This window comes from Lepidochelys olivacea (assembly GCF_965140295.1).
Source record: "Lepidochelys olivacea isolate rLepOli2 genome assembly, chromosome: 2".
NCBI lineage: Eukaryota > Metazoa > Chordata > Testudines > Cheloniidae > Lepidochelys > Lepidochelys olivacea.
In genome coordinates this window covers 225,225,692-225,243,898 of record NC_140412.1, presented here as the reverse complement: position 1 = coordinate 225,243,898, position 18,207 = coordinate 225,225,692, and the positions used below count along the sequence as shown (strand labels likewise).

Below are 18,207 nucleotides of genomic sequence, written 5' to 3'. Positions count from 1 at the left end.
GACAGCAAATAAAGTGGAAGTGTACGTCTCTGTATGGCCAAAAATGCTTTTACCAGTGGCCACTTCATACAGAGAAAGTTAACTGTGGCAAATAAGTCTTGTGAGGACAGAGACTTCACCGGTCACTGATGCAAATGACTATAGGAAGCAGACAGTCAAAAATATTAACAGAGACTGTGTTTAAATTTACTACAAATTTTTAAAAAAATAATAATCTATTTTAAACTGTAACATGCCCACAGCTTGAGATAGGTGCTGAAAATGATGAAATAAATGTTTCATGTATATAGAAGTCAAGCTAGTAACTTTCAGTAGGTTGTTTAACTCTATAACTATGTTTGTAACACATTTACTATAAAGAGATACAAACGTTTTGCAATTTTATTTGTAGGCTTTACTGTTGTTTGCAACACTCTCTTCGAAACTTAAACATTTTCTTCCCTACTGCAACTATGTCTTTTACCTTTTAATCAAACGTTACTTTTCACCCTGTGTTAATTAGAAAACACCGAACAGTAACTCTACTTAGTTTACTTTCTTCTTATGAAACCAGTATTATCAATGCTACCGCCACAGCTCTGGTAACAAGTTTTCTAGTTATTGTGTGTTCCCTCTTCTGAATGATTGAGCAAAACACCGCAAACAGGTTCAATATAAATAATGCCTTCATGTTTTTTCTATGAATGTGTGGATTTAAATAATTACAGATATTTAGAATTTAAAGTATATTCCCTACCAGATAATTTTAAAAGGTATGTTGTATTTTGGCCCAAACTATGTGACAAGCAACAGCAAAATGTAATAGACTATCACAAAATAAACACATGAAAGAGAATAGGATGACAGAAACCCAGAGTACAAGACAAACTGTGCAACCATGTTGAAGTCATTCAAGCAAGAATGCTTAGAATAAGGCAATTTAATATAACTTCAACAGAAAACTAAGGTAGTATTTTTGAAATACTTGAAAATCCTTGAAAAATAACTTTCTACAAGGAGTGTTCTCTTGTTTTTCCAGGCTTTGCATCCCCCATTACCAAGGCCATGTTTCATGGTCCCCAATCCTCTTGGCTAGGTGGAACTTGACAGGACTCCCTTCAGAATCTGACAAGACTTTTTTTTTTTTTAAATTGAACAGACCACTCAAGTAATGCTTTTACTCTTCTTAAAGACCTGAATGTGTTGCCTTTACTACACTCCAAACTTCTGTAAGCCCAGTGAATGAAAAACTAAGTCTACAAAAACATACATTTTAAGATTCATTCTGTACAAAGTAGTATGATGCAGACTCAATACATTATCACATTGTCTGGTTTATATGGGAAATGTAAGTCTTTTTTGTTGCCAGAGTTGTGCGCATGCCTGTAATACTTTTAAGCAGTTGGGTTTTAAGCCAGATAAAATAACATTCCAATGTTGAGCGAAACTGAGTTATTTACATTGTACTTAGGGAAAACACAGACAGCTGGAGATCAGTTAATACCATTCCTACCTGTTCTTTAGCTCTCTGTAGGGCAGCCTCTAATTTTTCAACTGTTAATTGAAAAGGGTGACTTTCTTCATCAGTCACCTGTGCAAGACAAAACCGACAAAAAACAGTTAAGGAATCATTTCCAAATAATGCAAATACAATAGTAGTTAAAGTTTCTAAAATAATCCAGTCTAAATGGAAGGGAGCTTTAAAGAGGAGAGGGATGTATCTGATATGTATTTGCAGAAGTGATTTCTGGAAGAAAGCAATATCTGACTATAGTTACTATTGCTCCCCTTACCTTCTAAGGATATGTCTACACTCCAATTAAAAGCCCCTGCTTTGCCCATGCCAGCTGATTCAGGCTTGCGGGGCTCAGACTAAGGGGCTGTCTAACTGCAGTATAGACATTCAGACTTGGGCTGCAGCCTGGATTCTAGAACCCTGTGAGGTAGAAGGGTCCCAGAGCTCAGACTGCAACCTGACCATGAACCTCCACACCGCAATTGAACAGTCCTGCCATGTGAGCTGCGGGCCAACTGTGATTGTCTAATTGCAGCATAGACATACCCTAAGTGTGACTGCTGAATAGCATATACAAAGCAAGTTTTCAAAAACAATGGTGCAAGTAGGAAGGAGGAAAAACAAGCTACTGGAACAAAACCAAGGTCCATCTCCAAATTCATAACCCAAGAATAATCCTGTCCACACATCAATAATTTTGTTTTTAAATGTTATCTTTATCCCAGACTGCTCTCGCCTTCCCACAGTGAACCAAAATGTACAACTCGAGAGAGAAATACATATTCCAGGGCTAGAGAAAATAAACATTTACACAATGAATTTAACACTTGTGAAAGGTGAACAGCCAGTTCTGCAAAACTTATTCTGCATGTAAACAGAGCAGGTACTGTATAGACAGTTGAAGTATAAAGTTGATCACGCCATCCAACCAATATGCTGCAACCTGAACAAGACAGTCTTCCTCTAAAGATGAGAGACTAGGTGGGTGAGGTCATATGTTTTATTGAACCAGTTTCTGCTGGTGAAAGAGACAAACTTTTGAGTTTACACAGAGCCCAGAACTGAAGAACAGCTATATGTAAGCTCAAAAGTTTGTCTCTTTTACCAACACAAGCTGGTTATATAAAAGATAAGACCTCACGCATCTTGTCTTTTGAATATCCTGGACCAACATGGCTATAACAACACTCCAAACATCAAAGGATGAGAGGCTAATTCAGTTTCAATGCCTGCTTTAATCTGTGGTCTTTTGTTGCTTTGATGCTCCGTGTGAAACTGTCAATCAAATTCTTTAACATACATTTTTGTGCTCACATATAATACAGTCTTTAATAAACTGAAGTTTTACCTCACTAAACAAAGGCACATGGACAGGTTGTATTCCACCATACAGCCAGGTTTTTGAATTTATTCCACCATAATATGGAGTAGGAATAAGGTACCCATCTAAACCAAAAATGCAAATAAGAGGTAACATTAAACATTCTCATTATCAATTACTTCACTATACATTAACAGACTGACTCTGTTGTTTCCAAGAGATATATATCCAATCTACTCTCACCATCTACTTTGCACACTAAAGTGAATGGCTACTGATACCCAGCATAAAGCAATTCATTCCATTTGCCGAGTCACTTTCTGTTTTTTTCGTTGCATTTTTAGTTCAATTTCTATTTTGACAATCACTTATGAAGCATGAGTTGAAGGTGACCTGACCCACTGGGTGTTTCTTTAATATCAAAACTGGCATATGACTAGAGTGTTCTTAAATTATCATTTTGTTAATGGTCAACTGTTGCCATCTTTTCTTCAGGTAAATGCTGTAAATCTTAATTACTTTTTCTGTATTATACTCAGCTGCCAGCATCCCCCATGTTATAATGCCCATTTGATCTTTTATACAGTATATAGGTTTTTATACTGCACCATTCACTGTGGTATCCAAGCACAATAGTTGTATATTGTCAGATACAATACAGTCACTTCCTTTTCAAATGGATGTTCTTTCTTTTCCATCTTTTAAGGTAGCTACTTCCATGCAACTCCCTTATTATTTAAGCTTTTATTTCTGTCATGATGTTCTACATTCAGAACTTTACAACCAGTAGTTTGAAACATACACATGGCCACTGGCTTGACTCCAAGATTTGCATTCCCTCCTCCTTCTCCCCATCCTCATTTAGGTGCTGCAATGAAATAAGTAAATCTTCTTTTCCTTGCATCCTACTTATTCCTACGTACTGCAGTATTTCCAGGGTAGCCTATTCATATCCTTATTTAATTTATATCTATATTTATCATTTGCAGTCAATATTTTCTGTGGTTCATGTAAACAAAGTCTAGAAGTAACGCTTGCCATTTTGATTAATCTGTATACTACCATTGCTTTTAACACTGAAAACTTACATTTCATACGTTTTCAGAACATTCAGCAACAGTGCTTGTCCCCAAAGTTTACATCTTATAGGTGCCTGAGGGGGTGCTCTCACTATAATAGAGAGGAGGAGGCTGGCATGGTGTTCACTGTGAGGGCACTGAGACTCTGGAATTCACTCCCTCCCATTATCCAAAACTGCCCAGATTTGGTGACCTTCCAGGCACGCTGAAAGAGATCTTTGACAGGGATTTTGGAGAGGACTAAGGATATGCTTTCTGTAATAATGAAGCGGTGAAAACGAATCTCTGTAGGTGGCTAGTTGGATTTCTATTGGAATTATTATTTTAATGCTGCTGGGATTTTTGTAATTCATACGTCAGGGCACCTAGAGCCTTGGATAGGTGTCTTTTATCCCTTTTAATATAAATACAATAAATAGCTAGGTTACTGTCACTGTGGATGACATACATTCATTAAACTACAGGTGAATTTCATTTTTTTTTGTATATATAATGCTTTCAGATTAAGAACATTTATTTTTAAGCTTACCTCCAGGATCACATAACACAGTTGAAAGGGTAGCAAAGACAGCACAACAGCCACTCATAACAACTATCTGAAACAAGTAAACAACATTATATCAACAGAATTACCAACACCTTTGTGGCTGGTTAGAATGTAATACTTAGAAAACTAAAGAATATGCAAGAATTGGATTTGATAAGAACTTTATTAAAAAGCAACCATTATTGTAAAGCAAGATTGTGATCTTGCAAACTAGAGTGTTTTATATAATATCCAAGCTGGTCATGCTTCTACAGTTAAGGTTTTTTAATGCATTTCATTGTAAACCCCAGCTTCACAATTTGTAATATTTTGAAAATAAACTAAAAAAAAAAAAAGATGGTTTGCACTATTGGTTTAAAAAAAGTCAACAGCCTTCTAAATTGAACCTGCATGCACATCACACACGAGCGGCAACACTGAGACCTAAAGTTGGGTTTAGTGGAAAGATTTATAACCACTATCTGTTTGAAAGTTTTTCCCAAAATGTGCAGTCCTGCAATAATGCCTCCTTTCCAACAGTCCAGAGGCTCAATGGTGGTGTGTGTGAGAAAGAAAGAGGTGAAGATATAGAAAGCTCCTTCTAGCTCCCAGCAGCTGGAGGCAGATTAACTGAGAGGCCTCAAGAGTGCTACACACCTACTATCCAGAGGTGGATAGAAAAGTCTTGATATATTGTTGCTTACAATATCAGAGCCCAGAAGTAAATGAAGCTTTTAGCAGCCATATCTTGTTACTGTGCATATGCCGCTCCCAGCTGAAGTCAATGAGAGTTTTACACAATAACCGCTGGAAGAATTTTAGTGCTCATTTTGTTATACATAAGTACACAAGCTATTACTCTAAATTTGGAACCTATGCAAATGATTTGGGGAGACATAATTGCTTCCCTCCTACCCAATTCATAGTCTCCACACACACAGTTTTTCCATGGCAGTAAAGGGGGTGGGAAGAATACAGCCATAACTCCCTAACCCTTTCAGAACCCAACCTGCAGTTTTCCTCCTCATGGGTATAGCTCCTCCCTACAACATAAATCTGGAGCAAGTGGGCCCTAGAACTTCATGGATTTAAGATCAGTTAAGGGTCAAAGAACAACAGCATAAGTTCTTCATACTAAGTGGGTTTGTAACTAGTTTCACGTGTTGTTTGCAATCCAGAACATTTTAAATTTGATAAGACTCCTGGAAATGCTTTTATAATACCTTCTAAAAGATAAGCAAATCTGTACAGAAAATATCTATAGCTAAAAAAAGCAAGATGCAGAGATGAAGCACTCATTTCTTACATGCTCTGGATTCAGTGCTTTTGGAGCTTTGGCATACTCAGTGAGAAATTTGGCAATTTCTTCTCTGAAGCTGAAATGCAAAATTAAAACACTTTGCATTACATAATTCTTCTTACAAAAAGATCAAAATACATAAAATAGGCTTTATCTAGAATAGGACAAATGCATGATACACTTTTACTCTCATGAAAGATGGACAAATTTTGGTTCCACTAAGTTCAGTCTCTGAAGATGTCTGGCTTGTTACAGGACTTGAGGTGGAGACATGCAGTAGGCCAAAACAAACAGGCTGGTGTGAAGGACAACCAGCAACTGTAGCTTCCACAGCCTAGGTTGCTTTGGATAGGCTCTTTCCCACTAAAACTGTCTGGTGCAGAATTTTAATAAATGTGGATCAATTATGACAGGGGAAGCCAAACTGTGGCTCATGAGCCTCATGTGGCTCTTTTACAGTTAAAGTTCATCTTAAGCACCCTTCTTCCCGCCACAAAAAACTGCCCCACAGTTCCCTATGCCCAGCACCCCCTTGCCTACCCAGAGACCCCTCCACAGAGCGGGGCCAGGAGTTGAGCCATGGGCATGGGGCCAGGCAGCTAGGAGTGGAGCACTGGGCACAAGCTAGCAACCAGGACCAGAGGAACCGGGCCAAGAGCAGAGTCCCACCTAAAACCTGGGGGTGCTGCAGCATTCCCACAAACCCCTAGTTTCCAGCACCTCACTCCCTCACTGCCGAGAATTCCCCCCCCACACACACACAACCTGTCCAGACACCCACTCTCCCGCCCCCTGCAGTACTCGCCAGCCCCCTGCTGGCAGAAGCGCTCCTGCAGGCTGCCTTACGCTCTCGCACCCTCAGCCAGCCCCGCCCCCTGCCAGACCAGAGCAGCAAATTTTGAATTCTTATAGCACACATCTGGGCTGCAGCTCTGTGCTAATTGGGCTGCATGTGGTCACAGGTTGAGAACTGCTGGTCTCGGGGCTTCAGCCCTGCAGTGGTTCAGGGCTTCAGCCCCATGGGGCATACATGCTGGTGCTAGGGGCTTCAGCAGGAGGGGGGTGCCTGCCATAGGGCTGAAACACCAAGACCTCCCTCCCTACAGGGCAGAAAGCCCTAGCCCCATCACCTTGCTGCAGGGCTGAAGCCCTGAACCCCAAGCAGGCACACTGGGCTCTTGAACTTTTGAAGATTATTGTATGTGGCTTGGAGGGTCAGTATGTTTGGCCACCCCAGAACTATGATAACTGTATGAAAAAGTAACTAGAAAAAGCAGATGCATCTTTGCACCCACTCCACTGTTGGGACCTGTTTTTGGAAGGAACCCAAGAACTGGTGCAACAAAAATCAGTGAAATCTGAGTAAATCAAGATTATATTCTCAGGCGGACCCCACCTAAGTCAATGGCAAAATTCCCATTGATATTTACAGGATCAGCATTCACCCTGATTCTGTCTCTGAAGAACACAGAGTTATAGCTTAACTGTTCACTGCCAGAGTTTGCCTGTGAGAATTACTGCTACTAGCTGTGAAAGGACCTCCACAGCATTCTCCCCTGCCTATATGCAAGGTGTCATGCTTTTTTGGGGGAGAGGCGGTAGGGTAAAGGTCAGAGGAGCTGGAAAAAAAACAGGAAAGTAACTCTTGAAAACCAACAGAAAACAGAAAAACATCTTCAGAGCAAGCAGCTAATATTAAACTGGGTATAAACCCCTGGGTTTGTAGATTAAATGAAACCACACCAAATTTTGAAAAAGAGACAATATTTTAATGACTTCATACCTTTCAATGCCCTGTGTATCAGAATATTGCAAAAGTTGAGGTTCCAGATAGTTCATGTCAGGTCTTGTGAGCTGTTAACATAAAAAAACAGAAAGACGTAAACATACTGTAGAAAAACGTATTCTTACCTATGAGTTTGTGTTCTACTGAACCACATGACAATCTATGTAGTTACATAATACCATTCTGTAACAATGGGGAGATGGAAAATCTTAATATTACAGAGTTACATCCATCTTCCCAGTTTAAACTTCCATCTCTTTATTTGTAAGATGCTCATCAGCAGTTTCTTCAGATCAGCAAAAAGTTATTTATGGATTGTTCTGTCCTGGTTAAATCCAACACATTGCTGCGTGAAAATATACTAGTACTAATCTCAGAGATTCTATAATTACTGTTTGAATTCACACCAAAATCTCCACCATTTTCTTTTAATATTTACAGGAGGTGCAGCATTATTTTAAAAATGAAAGGTCAATTGTGTTTAATTACCTTCTCAGCAGTGTTCCCTCTAATTTTTCCCACACATGTGCAGAATGAATTTTGTTATGTGCACCAATATGGAGGTGATGTGTGACACATCACTTTCATATTGGTGCACATAACAAAATTCATGGGGTGGGGGTGGGGCAGAGGGGTTTGGAGTGTGGGAGGGTGCTCAGGGCTGGGGCAGAGGGTTGGGGTGAGGGGTATGAGGGATCCAGCTGGGGGTGCGGGCTCTGGGGTGGGTTGGGGATGAGGGGCTCAGGGCTGGGGGAGAGGGTTTGGGGCAAATAGGGTGAGGGTTCTGGCTGGGGGTGCGGGCTCTGGGGTGGGGCCAGGAATGAGGGGTTTGGAGTGCAGGAGGGTGCTCCGGGGCTAAGGCGGGGAGAGAGGACTCCACCCAGCTCTCTCTTCCCTCTGCAGCACCTGGGCTGGGGCCATGTGATAGGCGCCCCACCCCCAGCCAATCCAGGCCGGGACTTGCTTCAGGCCGCCCCTCCCCAAGCTGCGACAGGTTTGGGGCTGAGTTGGGGCTGGGGGAGGGGCGCCCCATAGGTGTCGACTCCGTGGGTGCTCCAAGGCTGGAGCTCCCACACAGAAAAATTAGCAGGTGCTGTTCAGCAGCACACACCGGCAGCCAAGCTCCCCACTTCCTCCCAGCGCCTCCCGCCTGCTGGTGGCCCTGCAGACCAGCTACTCCCCCTCCCTCTCAGCGCCTCCTGCCTGCCCTGCTGACCAACATCTCCCCCTTTCTCCCAGTATCTCCCACCTGCTGCGAACAGCTGTTTCGCAGTGCGTAGGAACCTTCGGGAGAGAGGAGGAGGAGCAGGAAGGGGGTGCGCTTGGGGGAGGAGGTGGGGAAGAGCGGGATGGGAGCAGAGTGGGAAGAGTTGTGGTGGGCGGGGACTTGGGGGAAGGGATGGAGTGGGGGCGGGGTCTGGGTGGAGTCAAGCACCCCCGAGCTAAAGGGGAAGTCGGCGCCTATGGTGCATAACTTAGCTTCTCAGTTGGTTGGGAAGGAGACAATAATTTTACCTGGTACAGTTAAGAAATAGCCGAAGCAACTGGGTTAGATTTTTGTATTTTAAAATGTGAATCTAGTCTGAAAAGTGACTAATAAAGACAATGTGCAGTTCCATATTTACTGGGTCAACTACGTATAGCTAAAATTTGCACAGATTTCATGTTATTAAAAAAATATTTCCTCCCCCAAATGGTCAGGCCTGCCAACACACCTTGAGATCTACAAATCAAGCACTGACATCAGTAATAAAGATTCTGCAGAACAAATTGCATCCGTGCAATTTCAGTGACTTTTAGTATGGATGAACAAGTCTAAATGAAAGCACAAGCTGGCACTACAATTGAAAATTAATTTTGCTGCTGTGTGACCCAAAATAAAATCTAGTTTATTTTTCCATAGCTGTGCTAGCTAAGCAAGGCTAACAAACTTTTTTTTAAAAGTTACTTTCTCACTTAAAAAGGTGCCATTTTTATATTATCATTTTTCAGATAATAAAAATTGCCTTTATGCAGCACTGCAGCCTGAAATCTGGACTGGTATACAGAAAATTACTTACTTTTTAAAAATAGTTTTGCTTAAAATCAATACATAATTCCAACATAAAGAATGCTTTCCATTCTAGGTAAGAGTTTTGGCTCCCCCAGGAGAGAATCAAACCACATGATAGAGTACTCAGTAATTTCTCTCATAAAAAAAAATAATCTCCAAACAATTTTTTTTTTGGATTAAATGAGAAGAGTACTTTAAATTATTTCTATCTAAACATAAATGAACACTTTGGATTGAACATTTTTTAAAAATCTGAATGATGTTGCTTAGGCAAATTTAAAAGAAAATGGTTTTGGCCCTCAGCCAGAGCCACACTTTTCATTGTTATATTACTTTGCTAAGTGTATCTGACTATACAAATATTAAGTATATAGCATGGTTTTTTAAAAAAGTTGTTTATCATAATGCTATCGATTAGCTAGAGATAATTAAAGGCATTATTTATTCTGTTCTAAATTATTCATCTGTAAAACACCACACCATTATTAAAATTCAACTGACAGCTGCAATACCATTCTATAGGTCAAAATCCATAATTCCAAATTATTCATATCCACTTACTCTTTCCTGTATTAAATCATAGCAAAGTTTGTTCTCGCTTGTTCCCAAATTCAAAATGCCCTGAAAGAAAATGACAGGTATTAAACAACTGAGGTTATCTAAAAATAATCCAGTTTGTATTCCCTTTGTCTTTATAGGAAGGGCCTGAAACATTTACTACCATATCTCCAACTCAGTGGCCCAAACCTGTTAGCCAGAGTCCAGTATGAAAGATTGCCAGAGTTGAGAATAACTGTGACAGGCTATTTTATCATAAGCCTTGGGATATTTGGTGCTTTTCTTAAAGCCTCAACTCCTGAAGCCAGGTGATTATGTGAGAATCTCAGTTTCATTTAAAATTAAACTAAGTTTCTAGTTCTCCTAGTTGTGGAGAAAAGCTTGAAAATGTTACTCATAAAGGCTCAAAAACTAGGAAGCAAATAAAGAGAACCCTACATTTTATTTTTTAAGCTCTCATGATTTTTAAGTTAACATTCTGTTTTTGATTGTTTGCGGCTGACAACTGTGCCAATAGCCTGACACAATTCACTCTGCTCTGGACAACAAGAAACCTTGTTTGTATCAGAAAAACCACTAGCCTCTGGAAATGGAATCAAAGGAGCTGGAATTGTCTGCTGGCATCCATCTGTGCGCTAGCAAATGAATGCTCTCACAATATAGAACACTGATTATTCCTAATCCTGTCGGAATATAACACCAAACAATACATAACATTGGTTGCTGGGGCAGGGAAGTGGTCTCATTATGCAACGGTGCAGCAGACACGCTCATGTTCTTCTGACACGAGGCAAACAGAGAGGGAGCAGAGGGAAAGGCAGGAGCAGCAGCAGCACCTCCTTGTTAGGGTGATTTCGGGGCAGCGAATAACGTCATCATAGTATTACTGGCACAAACCAGTTTGAACCACCGTGCCCAGACTGGCTCAGCCGCACCATCCACAGCGAACAGCAACAACAATGCGTCTCGCTCTCCCCCTCCCTCCCGCCTTGCGTCTCTACTCCTAGTCACCCGGCAGCAGCCCCGTTCACAGGGGGCCGTTTTACAGCCCGGCTTTAGGAATCGCGAGGAACCCTACACACAGCGCTTAATTTGTAACGAAACAGGTGCCAGGGCTCAAATATTATTTTTTCCCTTTCAGAACGGACGTGGCAAGCCCCGAGGTGCCGGGGCTATGAACTACCAACCCTAGCGGGTCCAGGGCACAGCCTGGCACAGATTAAGCCCCGACCTCCCCGGCCCCGCTCAACCACCACAGGTGGCCGGGAAGGAGGCTCCAGCGCTTAGGCTGCCAACCTGGGACTCTGGTGCCCTGTGTTCAATGCCCTGCTCCTTGGGCAAGTCACTCCCTCTCCCCCCCGCCCCCGCCGCGGTGTGAACATAGCCGGGGAGCCTCGCTTCCCGGTGTGGGCAAGGGGGGTAAGGGAACTGCAGCCTCACCGGGGGGGGGGCATACAACCCTGTGCGGGGCTCTGATATCGGGGCGACGGGGGCCCTGTCAGCAGCTCCCATGGATGGCTGGCCCCCTGCCTGCTTCCCCAGCCACCGCCTAACGACCCCTGCCGTCTGCCGGCACCGGCTCCAGGGAGGGAACGCTCTTCCGCAGCGCCCATCCCCGTGTCGCGGGCCCCTTCGCCCTCTCCCCGCTCGGAGGGACGGACGCCCCCAAACCTGCGGGACTCCTCAGTCCCCCCCCCGCCGGAAGCGGGGCTGTGCCCGGCCGGCTCCCCTCACCCGCGGGTTGCGGTCCCGGTCGAAGGGGTCCGCGATGTACAAGTCGAAGCCTTTGTCCAGCAGGCCCCGGGCGCCGCTGGCGATGCGGGAGCCCCGGGCGGAGAGAGCCGCTGCCCGACCATCGCCGCCTGCGCTGCCGCTGCTCATCCTGCGCCCACAGCGGCCCTGCCGGCGTCCAGACAAAGGAAGAAGGGACAGAGGCGGCGGGAAGGCGGCGCCTTTCAGGCCGGGATGCTGAGAGGGACAAGCCGCCCCGCCCCGTCAGCTGGAGCCGCCCCCAGTCCTCACAGCGCCCGGCCCAGGGTGCCCTGAGGTGAGGACCGCCCCTCGCAGTCTCCCGCCCTGACTTCGGCTTTCCGGAAGCTGCAGGCCAGAGCCCCCTAGGGCCCTCCCGCGGCCCGGCCCTGGGCTAGCTGGGGAGACGCTGAGCATCGCCGGGTGCCAGGGCCTGTCCCCGAGCCTCTCCCGCGCCGTCGGGACACGGAAGGCCGCAGACCCCCTGGCACAGTCCCTCTCCTCCGGCGGGCCCACCCAGATGGCCGCGTCCTGAGGTGGTCCCGTACGTGCGTCAAGCCCAGATGGTGCTGGGGCAAAACGCAGGGGGTTGGTTCTGAGCTGGTATGTTAGGAGATTAAATATAGGCGTTGGAATTGCCTTTTAAATGAACTTCGCAGCATTATAAGTATTTCACAGGGACAGGAAATGTGCTTTCCGCCTTACAGTGCAGCTGGGGAGACGTTCGCCCCGCCTCCCAGAGATTCTCATTTCAGAGCTAATGCAACAAACAGGAAGGACAGAGCTGCCTGCCCTAAGGGCTCGTCTATACCCAAACTTGTATGGAAATAACGAAATCTTTTTTCATTCACACATTTGGAATAAGTGCACTGTTTTGATAAAGTTTTTGCAAAATCAAAATAGGTGGGAGGGATAGCTCAGTGGTTTGAGCATTGGCCTGCTAAACTTAGGGTTGTGAGCTCAATCCTTGGGGGGGGGGCTATTTAGGGATCTGGGGCAAAAATTGGGGATTGGCTCCCCTTTGAGCAAAATGACTAGATGACCTCCTTTCCAACCCTGATATTCTAAGTCACAATATCTGTTTTGCTTTTGTCTTCTGCAAAATGGGAGTACTGTAATACTTATTTCAGCCAGGTGCTGTGAGAATTAGGGTGTCTGAACTCAAAACGGCAGCTGTGCCACTTTAGGGGTTCAGTGTAGATCTATCTGAAGGGGATCGGTTCTCCCATGGGCATAGGTAATCCACCTCTGAAGAGGGAGTAGCTAGGTCCAGGGAAGAATTCTAGACCTGCTACAGTGGGGGGTCATGTAGGCTAGCTGCATTATTCCAGACTGGATTTTTTACACCCCTGAGTGAAGAAGCTAGATCATCTTAACTTTTTAGGGTAGACCATGCCTGAGTTAGTTAGTATGCTTTACATAACCAATGCACAATTCAAATATTAAGTGCAGAGCAGACTGTTCTGACTGCATCTTACCTAATATAGGGCTGAGACAATGGTATTTTTGACATGGAGAAGAAAACCCTAGGATTCAGATAGACCACAACATAATGTTCTTTTTTTTTAATTAATACTTTGACCTTGGCTTGAGTATCATCCTTATTACTGGTCTTAGAAAAAGTGCTCTGTACCTCCAGAACAGATGAGTGGCTTAAAAGGTGGAGCGTCACTTGTCAATACAGAGATTTTACCTTCATATCTGCTGAGCCCCATATACTAGAAAACAGGTACAGGTTTATTTATTAAGCTATTTTAACTGCTGCTTTTCCAGAATTAATTTGGGGGGTAGGCACGGTGGATTCGATTTAAATCAAATTGATTTAAATCATGATTTGAATCACTAGTCAGGAAGATTTGGTTTAATCATGGATTTCTATATAAAAGTGGCACCTTAAAGACTAACAGATTTATCCAGGCATAAGCTTCTGTGGGTAAAAAACCCACTTCTTCAGACTAACGGATTTATTTGGGCATAAGCTTTTGTGGGTAAAAAACCCACTTCTTGAGATGCACGGAGTAGGTGAAGAAGTGGGTTTTTTACCCACAAAAGCTTATGCCCAAATAAATCTGTTAGTCTTGTCAAAGTCAGATTCAGGACTCACATAATTTGTCAGATCACTCTATTTATTAGCAAAGCGCTTTGCTAATGCACCCAGATGTGAGCCCCTTTCTGAGGTTCAAGATAACTTATTTATACAGCTAAGCCAAAGCCAATTTAACATAAGAGACAAAAGAAAGAGAAACTGACAAATATACATACATATCTTATTTGCATACTAACGTTTACCAATCTCCTAGCTCAGTAGGAGCTCTAAGTTAATTAGTTTGAGGACCCATTGTCTCACACTCCTTAATATTTCTCTTCCTGACAACTATATTTCAACAAACCCTTCAAGTAGCATTTCTTTAATGAATTATAATTTCAGTATAATTCATTCTACTTTCACAGTCTTTAAGGTGCCACCAGACTCCTCATAGTCTGTATCCACAAAAACAAACACAACTACGCCTCTGATACATAAAAGTGCATTCTTGTTCGTTGTTATTACCTTAATACATATTCTTCACAACTCAGAGATAGATGAGCCCCAAACTGGGTCTCTTTTACAGCCTGCTGCCATTATAGGTTTTCCCTTTTAGTGAGAGAATGGTATGGTAGATCTGAAATCAATGAAGGCTATACTCAGAAAGATCTCAAGACTTCTGGAATATGTTGCTCAAACAGTTTCACTTTTGTTTCTACTGTCTGTCCATCCCATCTCACATTTATCTTCAGAGTTCTTCTCCTTATCGAGATCTGTTCCACCCCCAACAATCTTCTATTCACTGAACTTTTTGAAACTTTGCAGGTTTAGAGAGAGGCAAGGGACTGACTCCATGCACACAAATTTGCAGAGGGACAATAGGGTTGAGGTCTGTTATTTCTCACCTCTATATATTAATTTATTTATTTAAAACATTTTTGCTGTTAATAAGCATGTTATTTCTGGATACACACATCCACAGTTTGAGAACTGCAAAACTAAGCATCTCTGATGGTATCTTCTAGACTTAGCACTGAGTCCCATTGGGTAGATAAAGATTAACCTAAATAATCTATACAGAAGCCCCTGGAACCATAAGATTGGGTCCCTAATTCATGAACTATTGGAACTCATTTACAAAACTTTTCTTAAACATAACATGAATATATTGTCTCATAGTATAGAATTAGACTTTATAATCCCAGTTTCATGATGAGATATCTTTGAGCTATAATGTATCTTAATTAAAACTATCTTTAGATATGTTTTTTCCCTCAAAAAGTGTTTTTATAAAAAAAAATCCAATTTGAATGAAAAAATCCTATTTTTATTTATTTATTTATTTATTTTTACAAAAATCATTCATTTTTATCCACCCTGGACGTAGGTACAGGTATTTCTGTGAGTCTGTCAGTGTGCCTGGGGAGGATGGATACGTGAGGAATGTCACACTGTCATGCCCAGGAGAAAAATTTAATGTGATGGAAGTTACAAGGAGGGTTTACCAGGATTTAAGAAGGCATAGATAGGAATAATTCCCCAAGGGTTCATGGACATTAGAGGGTCACAAGATGTTGGCTTTAAGTTAAAATGTCCAGCAATGTGTTCTGCTGCTAATGTTGGTACTGACTGGGCTGCTGACTTTTGCTTCTCCAGTACCAGTGAGGCGGCCTTGCAGCACTGTCTTTGATTTGTGCTTGTTTCTCTGTTCTGCACAATAGCATACATGTGACAAGGCAAGCTTGGAGTGTTTATCACAGGCAGTGCTGCATGGAGCAAGGGAACAGTAGTAGTAGTATCAAGAGAGCTAGTGTCACTCAGTATGAGACAAGGGTTGCCCGCTACTGCATTTAGACTAGTAATTCTCCTGGGAGGCCACAGGATGGAAGACAGACTTTCCATCTGGTTTAAACTACTTCTGTTTTTAAAATTACCTGTTTTTTGCTAAGGAAATTTTCTTCTGTTAACGTTAGAACATCATGTCTTTGATCCATTTTTAATATGCAGATTACTGGAGTGTTTTTTGACTGCTATCCAAATGGGTGTCGGAGAAATTCTGTCCCTGCAGTTGTCTAAGAGTAACTTTTCTGAGCTGTTGGCAGCTAATAAAACCATATTGTGCACCAAAGAGGCTTGTAACTCTCTACTATCCAAACAAGGTCATGTTGTATTAGTTACATATTTTTTACATAGTACTTGGAGGCTACTGTGACTTCCTAGAAGTTCCTTCGGAAATGTTATACAACTGCAGCGTGGGATTAGCGGCTATTAGATAACCACAGCACGGGATGGATCTCTTACACATAGCAGTGCTGTCTGTCCTTGATTAACCTCCAAAAACAGAAGAGAATTTAAAAACAGAAATAGCTTTAATCGACTAAAATCATCTAAAGGTTTCTTGACCAATGCAGAGTGAACATGGGGGAGAAGGTGACATTGGAACTATACTGCAGACAGGAACAAGACCTGCCTTTTATCCATTGTTTGTTGCAAATTTTTGCGGAGACTGGTACTTACTGGTTTAGGTACATGTGTAACAAAACAGCTATTCTGCTGTGATCCACAGAAAATTGATCTCTCACCAGTTTTTATATATGAAAAATGATTTTTTTTAGAAACAGATCAAGGCAGAAGCATCAGTGGGAGTGCCGCGCCCCCTCCCGCCAGCATCCAAGAGTTAGTTAGGGATATTTTTAGTAAGAGTCATGGACAGGTCAGGGGCCGTGACTTTTTGTTTATTGCCCATGACTTGTCCATGACTTTTACTAAAAATACTTGCGACTAAATCTTAGCCTTACCTATGACTGGTATGCAGTGCCGGAACCAGAGGAATTCTCCCCAGGCTGGCTAAGGGTTTCTTATGTCCCCTGTACACCATAATCATACAGCTGAATAAAACAGTCTGTAGACATGCTTCATTCCATTTGTTAGTTTTTAGTTATTATTGAAGGATCAGTCCTTGGCTGAATGATAGATTCCCGTACTGCTAAGATCATCAATATTCTGTAAAAGAAATAAATTAGAGATTCTAAACCACTCCCAGAATCCACCCTCTCCTAAAATCAGACAGTGTTACTCCGGCAAAGAATTCTATGCAGGATTTGGTTCAATGGCTCTCTTTTTTGGGGGATCATATTGGAAATCTTGTGCTGACTTAACTGAAAAATCCAATGCAAAACACCATTTCCCTAACTATTTTGCTTCCAGGAAGCAAAACAAAACAAAACAATCCCTTGCACTTACCTAACCTTGTCTGTATTTAGCTCTTGTTTCTTCAGATACCCATCAACTACTAAGAAAGAATGGCTGGCAATTGAGAACATTTCAGTTGCAGCTGACAAGACAGATGATAACAGAGGATTGAAATGATAACCTAACTTTTACAGTCAACTTTTACAGTTTATAATAAGCACCCAGAAAAAAAATTGACTTCACGGCTTTATATATCACATCAGGGGCACAGGGTGACATAAGGGATTAGTATTGAGGCACAGACCCTTTCATCTTTAGCTCAGTGGTTCAAATATAGATTAATTATGTCATTATTATCCAGTGACTTTTGGTGGCCTACTTGAAATTAGTGTCATGATCTCAGACTAGTTCTAATGAACACATCACAAACACTACCATCCCAACTGTCATAACTGGCATCCTTGTTCACCATTTTACTTCTACAGAGGGGAACATGAACAAATCTATGCCCCAGTTTTATGTTCATGAGCTGGTGTGGCTCTTGGAGAAAAGTAGAGTAGCTAAGAGATGCTTTAAAAAAAATATGGGCTCATTCTTGGGTTGCCTGTGGGTAGTTTCACAACCCACAGCAGCTGAGAATTATTCCTGGCATACCTCATATGCTAGATTTTGTGAGAAGGCCTGCACAGGGCAGCCTATGACTAAGGCTGCGAGTCTTTCAAAGAGGTCATGGAAGTCCCAGATTCTGTGACTTTCCAGGACCTCTGTGACTTCTGTAGCAGCCGGTGCGGCTGACTCCAGGGCCGCCCGAGCAACCTGGTCGGCCAGGGGCCAGCCGAGCCAGCTGCTGCTCGGGCAGCCCCAGGTGGCTGGTCCCGGATGCTGCCCCGGAGCAGTGGTCTAAGAGCAGCAATGGTCTGGGAGCTACAGCAGCGGGGCCTCAGGCCACCCCATGCCCAGAGCAGCTGCAGTGGAGCCCTGCCCCCCCAGCAGTAGCATCAGCAGAGCCCAGGCCGCCCCAACAGCGGCGGGGCTCAGAGTGCCCCCCCTGGAAGCAGCAATGTCCCTCAGAGCGCCCCCCCCAGAGCAGAAGCATCAGTGGGAGCACTTCTCCCCTCTCCC

The 18,207-nt window shown here is 43.0% G+C and overlaps 1 protein-coding gene across 1 annotated transcript in view; it reads right to left on the bottom strand.

Annotated features, from left to right (window-relative positions):
• Positions 1 to 12,100, bottom strand: part of LOC311516303 (1-aminocyclopropane-1-carboxylate synthase-like protein 1) — a 31,131-nt gene extending 19,031 nt beyond the window's left edge. Inside the window, exons 1-7 of the mRNA XM_084620241.1 lie at positions 11,853 to 12,100; positions 10,122 to 10,181; positions 7,505 to 7,575; positions 5,728 to 5,797; positions 4,425 to 4,491; positions 2,844 to 2,941; positions 1,493 to 1,570 (exon numbers count right to left, since the gene is read on the bottom strand). Of these exons, the coding sequence (XP_084476367.1) occupies positions 1,493 to 1,570; positions 2,844 to 2,941; positions 4,425 to 4,491; positions 5,728 to 5,797; positions 7,505 to 7,575; positions 10,122 to 10,181; positions 11,853 to 11,999 (591 nt within the window). The 5' untranslated portion in view covers positions 12,000 to 12,100. The remainder of the gene's footprint in view (positions 1 to 1,492; positions 1,571 to 2,843; positions 2,942 to 4,424; positions 4,492 to 5,727; positions 5,798 to 7,504; positions 7,576 to 10,121; positions 10,182 to 11,852) is intronic.
• Positions 12,101 to 18,207: the final 6,107 nt, after the last annotated feature.